Source organism: Lotus japonicus, chromosome 6 (assembly GCF_012489685.1).
Source record: "Lotus japonicus ecotype B-129 chromosome 6, LjGifu_v1.2".
Classification (NCBI taxonomy): domain Eukaryota; kingdom Viridiplantae; phylum Streptophyta; class Magnoliopsida; order Fabales; family Fabaceae; genus Lotus; species Lotus japonicus.
In genome coordinates this window covers 22,697,900-22,712,267 of record NC_080046.1, presented here as the reverse complement: position 1 = coordinate 22,712,267, position 14,368 = coordinate 22,697,900, and the positions used below count along the sequence as shown (strand labels likewise).

At 40.1% G+C, this 14,368-nt stretch overlaps 2 protein-coding genes across 2 annotated transcripts; both read right to left on the bottom strand.

Annotated features, from left to right (window-relative positions):
- Window positions 1–1,115: 1,115 nt before the first annotated feature.
- On the bottom strand, window positions 1,116–5,066 carry LOC130726919 (protein MAIN-LIKE 2-like). Its single transcript, XM_057578240.1, has one exon. The coding sequence runs from the start codon at window positions 3,340–3,342 to the stop codon at window positions 1,945–1,947; it is 1,398 nt and encodes a 465-aa protein (XP_057434223.1). The 5' UTR covers window positions 3,343–5,066; the 3' UTR covers window positions 1,116–1,944.
- Window positions 5,067–7,257: 2,191 nt separating this feature from the next.
- On the bottom strand, window positions 7,258–12,611 carry LOC130725114 (uncharacterized; the record flags this gene model as incomplete). Its single annotated transcript, XM_057576367.1, has 7 exons — window positions 7,258–7,283; window positions 8,387–8,608; window positions 8,666–8,787; window positions 8,944–9,720; window positions 9,847–10,484; window positions 10,932–11,182; window positions 11,558–12,611. Coding segments are annotated over 7 exons (3,090 nt in total), but the record flags the coding sequence as incomplete, so codon positions are not given.
- Window positions 12,612–14,368: the final 1,757 nt, after the last annotated feature.

Here is a 14,368-nt window from a genome sequence, read left to right as displayed (position 1 = left end):
GTCTAATAAATGTTTAGCAGAAATTCCATGTTTATGTATCATCGCCCTAAATATGACAATATAAGAACCGATAAAAATTTAGTACTGTATGACAATACCTAAGATATCGTACGCAGAAGATAATAATGCAAACCTTAGTTTGATTAGCTTATCTATAATTTTAATGTATAGATATTGATGCATAAACCTACTTAATATAGTGTTGGCACCAAGTGACCAAACAATTGATATATTGTATAGATTTATACTGTCAGTAGCAAACAACCCTAATATATAAACCAGATAAATGAAAGTGCATTTTTGTCCATATTGAGATGTTTGCTCACATTTTGTTTCATATAAATATGGACCCAAAAAGAAATTCAACTCATATAAATTGATTTTTGTCATATACCCCATACTAGTTCACAGAAGATTTGACTTTCAAATTCATTATATTCATTCAATTTTTAAATTCTAGACCACAGGCCTAAAGTACTGTAAGAAATCCTTGAATTAGTCTGCAAGGGCACATTCAGATTATGAGCATCAAATCCAAACCTCAATAATAGTAGTTCAAAATTCAGATACGTGAAAAAGAAGACGATGAAGCAAATAATCTAAGTCAGAAAATCTTGTGTAGCTACTACTAGCTATTAAGGGGAAATTTGGTAGTTTGTAGAACTCCAATATGCTTACTATCTTATCTATGAAAGGCTTGGATTGCACTGATTAGATCCCCAAGTGCACCATTCATGAATTGCACTCTCCAAAATCTATTATTATTTTGACATGAGTAGAGGTAAAGGTTCTACCTTTTCACTCAAAAGGGGGGGGGGACCTTCAAATTACATCATCCACACCCAAGACTTAGCTATGTTAGTTAAAAGTTGGTACTTTGCAATTTCAAACATCTGGTGATCACCTGCAACTGCATCAGCAGCATCAGATTATAGAATTGAAATCATGAAATGAAATACACATATAGAAGAAAAAGATTAAGGTTGGTTAATTGAATGAGAGTTAACTCAATAACTAGGAAATAGAGATGCTTAAAGAGAGCCAAGAGTTGAACTGAATCAGGAAGAGCTTTAAGCAGATACATATTCTATAGGACTCAAATTAGAGAAGAGCACTCAGACAAACCACCAAAATCTTATACCAAGTATAGAAATATGTAAAATGAAACTTGCCCCAATCCATTCTCAAATCTCAATTCACTCCTCATTCTATTATCCTCCCTCCATTCTCCCAAAGCATAAAAAAAGGACACAACAAATGTTAACAAGTGATAATGTTTTAGTCTAATCAGCTAATAAATGTTCAAATGTTTCCAAACCTTGCTTTCTTTAATCTTGAAATCACTCTCTCAAGTCTGCGAATTCTCCTTTTAAGTTCCACAACATTTACACAGCTTTCACCTTGGATCCCAGATAGCCTTACTCTATCAGTAGACAGCATTGATTCTTTATTCCCATTTGCATCTTCAAAATCTTCCTTCAATCTCCCTAATGAAGTTACAGTGTTATCTTTTACATTAGCCAAACCTTGAGCCATGCCACAACACTTGTACTCTTCCAAGACAGGCTTAGGATTCTTCACATAAATGCAAGGACTCAGTGCATCATGTTTTGGGGGAAAATTGGTTGGAACATCAGCATCAGTATTTCCATTAGCTTTGGAACCATCTTGAACAGAATTTCCAAAAGGGACAACTTGCAAATGATTAGGAAGAAAACCGGGAGTAACATCGGCATCATTATCAACCTCCACAATTTTTGAACCATCATCACAAGATTTTCCAACAATAACAGTGCTAATAAGCTTGGGAGGAAACACAGGTGGAACATGAGCAACATTACCACTTGTGTTTGCTTTTACTACATGAGGACCACATGTTGATGGCATTGTGCTTCTTTTCCTATGCACAATATTGACAGCAAAATCTTGATGATGCATTACTGATTACTTCCACCACTTTGCATAACGTGTGGTAACATCTGCCTCAAAAAGCCTTGATGGAAAATACAAATTTCTATCAGATATGGGCCTGCAATAATTTTCCCAAGCAATACCTTTAGTCCTTCTGAATACCGGCACACAATCTGGGACATCTTGATCCATTCCGAACTGCATAGCAACTCGATGAGGGCAGTACTGCATGATGGTTGAGTCAATTCCAACAAGCTCAGAAACTCTCATGCATCTAACGAATGAGGCTAGCTCTTTGTCCAAATCTGCCTCAAATGGTACCTGCTGAATTTCATTTTCTGGATAAATTGCCCTGCACTTACCACCATATCTAACATATGGACGCCAGAGAAAATCACCCATAGCTGAGTTCAGTGCCAGCCTTACATTGTCAATTTTCATGCCCTTAACCTTGTGCCACCTGAACAATAAAGGGTCTCCATCTTTGATCACATTGGGCTCTGGCTGCAAATTTAGGAACCTTTCCCACAACCAAATTTGAACCAAGTAAAAGGGTGACTCAGGAGTAACCTCTAACTCCTTGTCCAATTTATCAGCAGCTACTGGAATTTTTGTCAAATCAGCTATTGTTTCTTTCAACGCGCCCAAATCCTTATATATGCTAGCCAAAACTGCTGGTGCCAAAGCAATGGGATTTCCTCTAGCAAGAAGAATAGCAATAGGGAAGAGACACTTCTTTACCAAATATTCATGAGGAAAAACAAACACTGACAACCAAGTAGCAAGGAATGCTTCATGCTCCATTTCACTCCCACTATTCATGAAAGTATCTATCCATGCTGATGCACGAGGCTTACCTTGTTTACTCTTCCAGGGTTCTTTTCTTGCAAGAATCAATTTTTCTTCTACCTCTCTCATTTCCTGATTCGGAAGTGAGGTGAAAACAGGGTCACCAAGAACAGGGTAACCCCCCAAAACCATGACATCCTCCAATGTGATAGTGGCCTCACCCCATGGAAACACAAAGGTGTTTGTCTTAGAACACCATTTTTCTGCAACCCCAAATGCCAAGTCACAATTTTTCACAATGCTGCACTTGGTGCTCATGATGGCTTCAAAGATGCCAACTTTCTTCCACACAGCTGCATACCTGAGACAAAGTGCATCCACCCATCTATTCCAATTCTTCCGCAAAGAGCGCCAGCCATTGAAATGGACTTTCAAAGGACACTCCCTTGGTTCAGTTTCAAGCATGGGTGGCATAGAGGATGAGAGTGTCTCAGAAACGGTTCCATCAATGGAGGTAGCAATGGGTTTCAGAAAATGGGCAGTTCTGAAAGTTGGTTCACTGTCACCAGCAGGTGAAACCATGAAATCTCCCCTCACCTCCATGATGCTCTCCAATGGTTCATTCATGGTCATGGCTATCATATGAAAACCACTATGCCTCAAAATCTCTAGTACTGAAATGTGGTAGCTGGTCAAATACCTAAGACCCTCACACTAGTGCTATGTTACTGTGCAAAGGTAACATGGCACCAAAAATGGACAATCACACAAATAGCATGTTGTGTGCAGTGTAACTACACCACAAAAGAGGAATAAAACTTGCAGTGAGTGAAAAGCCCTGATTACCCTTTTGTTTCACTAATAAAACAAGCCTCCCCTTGTATTAAGTTAATGGGTTATTTTGTGATTCTGTTGTTGAGTGGCAGAAGAATTGCTGAAATGAAGCAAAAGTACAGTGTAATCACTTCTGCAGAATACAATGCTACATTTTATAAGCATTAATTTTGTTCTCTATATCTGTGTCTGCTAATAGGTTCAGAAAATACAGGATTTAAGTTGGGCGTGTGAAGTCACATTCTTGCTTGATCTCGAAAAGTATTCGTGAACACCATTGCAAGATTGAAATCTCAATATAGAGCTCATGCTGGGTATATAGTTTGTAGCATTTGGCAAATTCTAATCCAAACAGATTTAATTTCAAGGCTTAATTCCAGTTTGGGTCCCTGATGTTTCACGAATGTGCGATATGCACCCCCCGTGTTTAAAATGTACGGTCAAGCTCCCTTATGTATCTAAAGTGTGACGTCGATGCCCTTCCGTCAATATCCATTTGGTTCCGTTAGTTGACCAAACGGTTCTCCTTTCATTATCTGACGTGGCGTCTACATATTTTACTTAGAAAAATAATTTAATTTATAAAACATAAAAAAACAAATAATAAAACAACTAAAAAAAAATCCTCAATCCCCATCTGTCCCTCTCAATTCCATTCCCCACCATTTCAATTCCTCTCCACAACCCACCTCTTTGAACACCTATCATCATAAGAAACTGGAAACAAAAATAAAACAGAGCCACCGCAACACAAAAATTCAAGATCCTTCTTCCACTTGGATTCCACCACCACACCAATCTTCAAACTCAACACCTTATCATAAGTAAGAGATAAAGTCCACTATATGGACACAGATGAATAGACAAATATCCAGATAGTAGACATATTTTCTATACAGAAAAATTCATATCATAGCTACAAACACCTAGCCATGTGAATCCCAACAGCACCAGCTAATGACCACAAATCATGTTCCGCGATATCCCACACCAAGCCATATTCAAGATTGTATCAATTCCATTCCCCACCATTCCCGAACCCAGCTATCAAAGGTAACAAGCAATAAATTCAGCAGACCCAACCAAGAATGTTAGTTCTAGGTAATCTCCAAATTGATTTCTATTTTCTAATTTCAGCAGACTTAAGACACAGAGAACAGATCATCAACAACATTAACCCATATCAGCTCACCCTACCACCATACCTCGAACCTAGATCTAATACCCAAACCTTGATGCAAACCCCAGACCAAAAATCATATAGAACCGAAGGCAATAAAGGGGGAAGAAGAACGGCGATGATGCGAGCGGCGCAGAGACGATGAACGAACGACGATGAGGAGCAGTTTTTGGGTTATCGATTTTGAAGAAAATCCCGAGCTCTTCCTTTTTCTGTTCTCACCGATTTGAGGTTTCTCCAGTTTGATGTTTCGTTCATCTCGTGCTCCCTCCTCTCTTTCCTCATCCAGTTCTTCTCCTACAGATTTCTTTCCCTCTCACTCTCCCTGTTCTTCGTTCTAATTAGGGTTCAAATTGGGGGAATCAGGCAGGGTTAAAATTTGGGGAAAACTTGAGGGAGGTAATGATTTTCGTAATTTTTTTTAAATGAATTGTTATTACACACAGACGCCACGTCAGTTAATGAAGGGAGAACCGTTTGGTCAACTAACAGGACCAAATGGATATTGACGGAAGAGCATCAACGTCACACTTTAGATACATAAAGGAGATTGACCGCACATTTTAAACACGGAGGGTGCATATTGCACATTCATGAAACATCAGGGACCCAAACTGGAATTAAGCCTAATTTCAATTAATCACACCCCTTACACATGAAACACAGAAACTCCCCTCACTGCATCTTATGGGGCTAGCTTCGATTATATTTTATTTTTTTATGACTAATGAAGATAACCGCATCTTCTGGGATGATAGAGTGTTGAATCATTTAGTTTTCTGGGTTTGATAATGATAATGATAATGATAATGATGAAGATGAAGATGAAGATGATAAAGATGAGGAAAGATGAAACTGATAATTTGGGACTGATTATTGGGGCTAATAATTTAAGGTTAAAATAATAAATCCCGGTCGGACCGGCTTGTGTAAAGATGCACAAGAAAAAAACTTGTGCGTATTAGGGGGCTTCCAGATTTGATGCACTTCTAAATCTCCGGTAATCAATTTTTCCTTTGAAAAAAATTACTCTTAAGTCTTAGGCTAAAAAGCATTTTTGGCCCCTGATGTTTTAAGTTTGTGCAAATTCTGCCCCTATCTATTTTGTCGATGTTTCTACCCCTCATGTTTTTAAACAGTGCACCATGCACCATCTACCCCTCACGGAGGGGTAGACGGTGCACTGTTTGAAAACATGAGGGGTAGACGATGCACTGTTTGAAAACATGAGGGGTAGAAACATCGACAAAAATAGAGTAGGGGCAGAATTTGCACAAACTTGAAACATCAGGGGCCAAAAGTGCTTTTTAGCCTAAGTCTTAATAGCTTTTTTTAGAATCACCTCAAATTTAAACTGAAAATTTACCAGGTTCCAAATCCACACCTCAACTCATCATAAACAATCCATGCTAAGCATTAAAGCTCGGGTGACTGGACTATAAGATATCCAGTAAGTTCATGAATTTCATTTGGTGACATTTTACAACCATGAAATATGCTGTGGTGTGATAGAATAGAATATTATTTATTCTCTTTGTAATTACGCCTGTAATTAGGGTTTAATATTTATTGTTAGTCAACTAGGTAAGTTGTATATATAGGGTATTTCATTATCAATAATACTCACGGAATTGATTTCCTTCATGGTATCAGAGCAGGTTCAGATCCTTCCCTATCTGACCTAATTATTTACTTTACTGTTATTTCCCTTTCTCCTTCCCTCCTTACAAGCCGACGCAGCCTATCTCACATAGTGCAGCCGCCGCCGCTCGTCCACCCGCGCCTCCTCCGTCGCGCCGCCGGACCTCGCCAGTCACCGCGCTACTCCTCCCAGCGTCGTCACTCTCTGCAGCACCACGGGTTTTCGTTCCCAAACGAACCTGTACCGCCGTCTCCCCTCGCGATCAGCCAGATCAGGCCGCTCACAACCGCGCCTGCCCCGTCGCTGACCGCCACCGCCTCGCGCGCGCTGCCCTTCGTTCACAAGCCTCCGTTGACTCCTCTCAGCAGCGCCCCACCTACCGCAGCGATCAGGGTCACTCCAATCATCGTTATGGGTCAGGGCCCCATCGCAATTATCAGGGTGGTTCTGGTAAACCTAAGAAGAAAGGTGGCTCCCGTTATCCTGGATCATCTGGCTCCTCTGGTTCCTCTGCTGCATCTCCTCCACCCTGGCGCCCACCACCGCAGGCATCCTGGAATCTCTGGGGTTGGGCTCCTCCCCCTGGTTGGGCTCCTTCCCCTTGGGGCATGCCTCCTTGCCCTTACCCCACATCTCAGTGGTCGCGTCCCATGGGTGCTCCGCCGCAACCCGGCGTTTTAGGTCCGCGTCCTCAGGCTTACACCGCTACTGCTTCTCCAGCACCCACTGATATCGCTGCTGCCATGCACACCATGTCCTTGACTCCTCCAGACACCACGTGGTACATGGACACCGGCGCCTCATCCCATACTGCGGCATCTCAAGGTACTCTCACGTCTTATTCTAATTTACGTCATTTAAATCAGAAACTGATAGTTGGTAGTGGTCAGGGCATTCCAATTCAGGGTTCGGGACACACTTCTATTCCTACCCCTCACAAACCTTTAGCACTCAATCATGTCTTGCACACTCCGCGAATTATTAAAAACTTAATTTCTGTGCGACAACTCACTACTGACAATAATGTTTCTGTTTCTTTTGATCCATTTGGATTCTCGGTGTCTGACTTCCAGACGGGGATGCCTCTCCTGAGATGTAACAGCCTCGGCGACCTCTACCCAGTCACTCGTTCCTCTCCCTTTGCTGGTCTTGCTTCTAGTGTCTGGCACAATCGACTTTGATACGCCCCAAGTTGATGCAAGGGCTGCAATGGATCGTCTAGGATTGATCTTGGATGATGAGAACTCTGAAATGTGAGAAAGAAGAAGAAGAATTTCGTGATGGAAGGGAAATGGACAGAAAAGAGGGGAAGTTTTAGTGAAATGGAAGATGAAGACTTCACACAAAGGAGGTGACAAACCCTTGATAAGCCTAATTCTTGAATCACTCAAGAACTATGAGAATCACTCTCACAAATCTGAATCACTCAGAAAAGAAAATACTAATTCATTCATAATCTGTCTATTACATTGAAGGAGTGGTCCTTATAAAGAAGAAGGAAATTCAGCCTAGTTACAAAAAAATGATGAGGTGTAATTTCTCTAGAAGAATCCTAGGCTAGGAGTTACAAATTAAAAGAGGAAGATAGTGATATGCTTCAGCCCTGAACGTGTTTTTAGTGGCTGATTGCTTCATGTAACTCCCTTTCTTGATTGTTATTCTGACCAGGGAATATAGCATTCAATGCTCTTTATGAACTTAATTTCCCTTTCTTTGTAACTCCATTCTTGGCTTTGAAAGCTCTTCAATCCTTTGACTTTGCTGATGTAACTCCTCCATTCAGAACTTATTGAAATTCAAACACATTCAAAGAGTTTTAAGAAAGGAATGGATCCCTCCCTTTAAGCCCTTCATGCGCCACATGCAAACACACACCACTTGAAGTGGATTAAACACACTAAAATAAAATTCAGCAACATAATGCATTTGGATCCAACTTATTCAATTGGTCCTTTGCATTTTTATTGAAATAAAATAAAACAGAACATCACATGGCAGCCCCTATGCGTGGGCTGGCTCTTCTTCTTGGGCCTGAATGATCATCATGATTTTTGGTTCCATCTCTTCTACCACTTTGTCTTCAAGAATGGTTGCCACTACTTGCTGAAGAGTCTCTTTGGCCTTTTTAGCTCTAGCCCTTGTCATTGGTCCTCCAAGTCCTTTTAGGGCTCCATGACCCTTGTCCTTGTCCTTGTCCTCATCATTCCCTCCCTCTTGAAAAGGATTTGACCTCAAATCAAATTCTCCGCCATCTGCATCAAAGAGAGATAAATCAGAGACATTAAAGGTTGAGCTGATGTTATACTCACCTGGAAGCGCTATTTTGTAGGCATTGTTATTGATTCTCTCAAGCACTTGAAAAGGTCCATCCCCTCTAGGTTGGAGTTTGGATTTCCTTTGTTCTGGAAACCTTTCCTTCCTCATGTGCACCCAAACCCAATCTCCGGGTTGGAACACCACCTCCTTTCTTCCCTTGTTAGCTTGCCTAGCATAACTCTCATTCTTTCTCTCAATTTGAGCCTTCACACGCTCATGCATCTTCTTGACATATTCAGCTTTGCCCTGTCCTTCCTTGTGCTTGAAAACAGAAATGTTAGGCATAGGCAACAAATCAAGAGGAGTCAAAGGGTTAAATCCATACACTACTTCAAATGGAGAGCAATTGGTAGTGCTATGGACAGCCCTATTGTAAGCAAATTCAACATGAGGCAAACACGCCTCCCAAGCCTTTAAATTGGCCTTAAGGACAGTCCTAAGCAAGGTGCCTAGGGTCCTATTAACCACCTCAGTTTGCCCATCAGTTTGTGGGTGGCAAGTGGTAGAGAACAAAAGTTTGGTGCCTAACTTCCCCCATAAAGTCCTCCAGAAGTGACTTAGGAACTTGGTGTCCCTATCACTAACTATGCTTCTAGGCATCCCATGAAGTCTTACAACTTCTTTAAAGAACAAATCAGCAACGTGACAAGCATCATCAGCTTTCCTGCAAGGAATAAAGTGAGCCATTTTTGAAAACCTATCAACAACCACAAAAATGGAATCCTTACCATTCTTTGTTCTAGGGAGGCCTAAAACAAAGTCCATAGACAAGTCAACCCAAGGGTATTCAGGGATTGGCAAAGAAGTATACAAACCATGTGGCATCACCTTAGACTTAGCCTTCTTGCAAACAATGCAATGTTCACAAAACTTGATCACATCATGTTTCATTTTGGGCCAATAGAAATGTTCCTGTAAAGTTTCTAGAGTCTTTTGGACTCCAAAATGACCCATTAGTCCCCCAGCATGGGATTCTTTAACAAGCAGTTCTCTAATGGAACTTTTAGGCACACACAACCTGTTTTCCTTAAATAAAAATCCATTGTGCCTATAAAATCCATTTTGAGAAACTTTCTCACAAGCCACAAAAATTTCAGCAAAGTTATCATCTTTTTCATACATTTCTTTCACATGTTCAAGTCCTAGCAATTTAGTCTCTAACATGGAAAGCAACACGTGTCTCCTGGATAAAGCATCAGCCACAATGTTACTTTTCCCCTTTTTGTGTTTTATGACATAGGGAAATTGTTCCAAAAATTCAACCCATTTGGCATGCCTTTTGTTCAACTTACCTTGCCCCTTCAAGTATTTCAGCGACTCATGATCACTATGAATCACGAATTCCTTGGGCAAAAGATAATGCTGCCAGGTCTTCAAAGCTCTCACCAAAGCATACAATTCCTTATCATAAGTAGAATAGTTAAGGGCAGCTCCGCTTAACTTTTCACTAAAATAAGCAATTGGGTGGCCTTCTTGAAGCAACACAGCTCCAATACCTACATTTGAAGCATCACATTCAAGTTCAAAAGATTTAGCAAAGTTAGGTAAAGCAAGTATAGGTGCATGGGTAAGCTTATGCTTTAGGGCAGCAAAGGCCTCTTCTTGATTCTTTCCCCAATGAAAACCCACATTCTTTTTCACCACTTCATTTAGGGGTGCTGCCAAGGTACTAAAGTCCTTTACAAACCTCCTGTAGAAACTGGCCAAGCCATGAAAACTTCTTACATCACCCACGGATTTAGGAGAGGGCCACTCTTGAATGGCTTTGATCTTTTCCTCATCAACCTGCACTCCTTTCGAACTCACAACAAAACCAAGAAACACAACATGGTCAGTGCAAAAAGTGCATTTCTCAAGATTGGCAAACAATTGTTCCTTTCTAAGCATACTCAAGACGGATCTTAAGTGCTCAACATGCAGCTCAAGAGTAGTGCTATAGACCAAAATATCATCAAAGTACACAACCACAAATTTCCCAATGAATTCCCTCAAAACATGGTTCATTAGTCTCATAAAAGTACTAGGTGCATTAGTTAAACCAAAAGGCATAACCAACCATTCATACAAACCATATTTAGTTTTGAAAGCAGTTTTCCATTCATCCCCTTCTTTAATCCTTATCTGATTGTAACCACTTTTCAAATCAATTTTAGAAAAATAACATGCTCCATGCAATTCATCAAGCAAATCATCAAGTCTAGGAATAGGGTGCCTATACTTAATGGTGATGTTATTCAAGGCTCTACAATCAGAGCACATTCTCCAAGTCCCATCTTTCTTTGGTACCAAAATCACCGGTACAGCACAAGGACTCATGCTATTTCTTACCCACCCTTTGTTCAAGAGTTCTTCCACTTGTCTTTGAATTTCAGTGGTTTCTTGTGGGTTGCTTCTATATGCTGGCCTATTAGGCAAAGAAGCTCCCGGAATGAGATCAATTTGATGCTCAATTCCTCTCAGTGGTGGTAGACCACTTGGAACACTTGTTGGAAACACATCCTCATAATCCTGCAAAAGAGATTTAACACTAGAAGGCAGCTCAAAATTTTCAAAAGTGTTAGTGTTCAAAATCTGATTTTTGCAAAACATCAAGTATAGGATCTGTTTTGAAGCTATCATCCTTTTCACCTCTCTCTTTTTGATCAAACAAATTTCTTTTCTCTCAAGTATTTCACTCTTTTCTTTTTGCTCTCTCTCAAGTGTTTCACTCTTTTCTTTTTGCTTTCTCTCAAGTGTCTCACTCTTTTCTTTTCTCTCTTGTTCAATCTTTTCTCTCATTTTCTTTTGATCCTCACGCACCTCCCTAGGGCTCAAAGGTTTGAGCGTAATTTTCTGGCCATGATGTTGGAATGAGATCTTGTTGGTGCTTCCATTATGATCAGAGTTGGTGTCATATTGCCATGGTCTTCCCAGCAGTATGTGACTAGCCTCCATGGGAACAACATCACAAAGAACCTTATCCCTGTATTTGCCAATGGAAAAGTCAACTTCAACTTGCTTACTTACTTGTATTTCTCCATAGTGGCTGAGCCATTGAAGTTTGTATGGCCAAGGATGTGGTTTTGTGACCAGGTTCAGCTTCTCCACCATTCTTTCACTAGCCACATTAGTACAGCTTCCGCCATCAACAATCATCAAGCAAATCTGCCCATTGACAGAACATCTTGTGTGAAAGATATTCTCTCTTTGGCTTTCTTTCTTTGGCTTTTGTTGGCTACCAAGCATTCTTCGGATCATCAACAGTTCACCATTCATGGCTGCCTCCTCTTCTTCTTCACTTTGTTCTCCTTCGGACTCACTGGTGTAGTCTCCATCATCCTTAAGAATCATGGTCTTTTTGGAGGCACATTCATAAGCATAATGTCCCATACCTTGGCATTTGAAGCACTTGACCTCTTTGCTCTTTTTGGATGGTTGTTCAAGAGGTTTTGAAGAAGCTGAAGCTTGTGGTTTGGTGGCTGGTTTGCTAAGGGTGCTCGGCCCTTCATTCTTCATTCTGTCTCTCCAAGATGAATTGGAATTGGTAGAACTCTTCCTTGCAAGCCCTTTCCTTTTGAGTTGTTGCTCAACTTTAGTGGCCTTGTGCAGCAATTCTTCCATGTCTACATATTCCTGAAGTTCTACAATATCTCTAACATCATTAGATAGACCATTAATAAATCGAATCATGGTTACCTCTTCATCCTCCTCAAGATTGGCTTGCAACATAAGCACCTCAAGTTCTTTGTAATACTCCTCAACACTCTTGCTGCCTTGGGTAAGTTTTTGAAGTTTAAATTTTACATCCCTAGCATGGCTTGAAGGGACATATCTTTTCCTCATGATTCGTTTCATTTCAGCCCATGTTTCCACCGCTGGCTCCTCATTTCTCAATCTCTCTTTTGCAAACTTATTCCACCAAACAAGAGCATAGTCTGAAAAGTGAGCAGCTGCAAGTTTCACCTTTTGGTCCTCCTCATAGTTGTTGCAAGCAAAGACATGCTCTATTTTGAGTTCCCACTCCAAGTATGCCTCTGGATCACTCTTTCCCTTAAAAGGAGGAATTTGGAATTTGACTCCTTCAATCCGAGCAGGTCTAGGATTTTCATGAATTCGTCGTGGCCTCCCGCCTTCACTGTCACTATTGTTCCGGTTCTCCATTTGATCCAGCCTTTCGTGGATCTCTTCAGTTTGCCTCCTCATTAAGTTTTCCAGATGTTGTGTAAGAGCCCGCATTTCGATGGTCGAGAGTCGCACTGCTGGTTGCTCCTCCTCTTCTCCTGACATCTTTGACAAATGAAAAGATTCAAGTAGAACAAACAAATGTTAGTGTTTACCTCACTTCTCTCGTGTTTCCCTCAAATTGGCTTTTCTATGATGTGCACTCTTGCCTTTTTCCACTCAAAAATTCTCACAATCTCTTGAGTAAATCAAAGTTAAGACACACAAAGAATTATGCCACCAAATTTGTGTAGAGTCACACAGATTAGAATAGACTTTAGAATATGAAACAAAAGAAGACAAGACAAAATCACCACAGAAATGGAAAGGACTCCAAATATTTAGAGACTAAAGAAGAATTCAAGAACAAACAGAAAGAAGAAAATAAATTGGAATGCTAGCAAAAAAATTACCTTGAACAATTGAATTTGGCTAATTAAACAAGAACCATTCAGCCATTTTTTTTTTTGAATTTTCGTTTTTTTTTTTTTTTGAATTTTCGTTTTGTAATTTGTTTTTGATTCTGAACAATTAACAAGGCTTAACTTTTGCAATGGTTCAGCCAAAAGAAACAAAAACTAAAATCAAGGTAACAAGAAATGACAAAGAGTTGCTAACCAGAATTCCAGATAAGAAAAGAAACCAAAATCCTAGAACCGGAGCTCTGATTACCAAATGATACGCCCCAAGTTGATGCAAGGGCTGCAATGGATCGTCTAGGATTGATCTTGGATGATGAGAACTCTGAAATGTGAGAAAGAAGAAGAAGAATTTCGTGATGGAAGGGAAATGGACAGAAAAGAGGGGAAGTTTTAGTGAAATGGAAGATGAAGACTTCACACAAAGGAGGTGACAAACCCTTGATAAGCCTAATTCTTGAATCACTCAAGAACTATGAGAATCACTCTCACAAATCTGAATCACTCAGAAAAGAAAATACTAATTCATTCATAATCTGTCTATTACATTGAAGGAGTGGTCCTTATAAAGAAGAAGGAAATTCAGCCTAGTTACAAAAAAATGATGAGGTGTAATTTCTCTAGAAGAATCCTAGGCTAGGAGTTACAAATTAAAAGAGGAAGATAGTGATATGCTTCAGCCCTGAACGTGTTTTTAGTGGCTGATTGCTTCATGTAACTCCCTTTCTTGATTGTTATTCTGACCAGGGAATATAGCATTCAATGCTCTTTATGAACTTAATTTCCCTTTCTTTGTAACTCCATTCTTGGCTTTGAAAGCTCTTCAATCCTTTGACTTTGCTGATGTAACTCCTCCATTCAGAACTTATTGAAATTCAAACACATTCAAAGAGTTTTAAGAAAGGAATGGATCCCTCCCTTTAAGCCCTTCATGCGCCACATGCAAACACACACCACTTGAAGTGGATTAAACACACTAAAATAAAATTCAGCAACATAATGCATTTGGATCCAACTTATTCAATTGGTCCTTTGCATTTTTATTGAAATAAAATAAAACAGAACATCACATGGCAG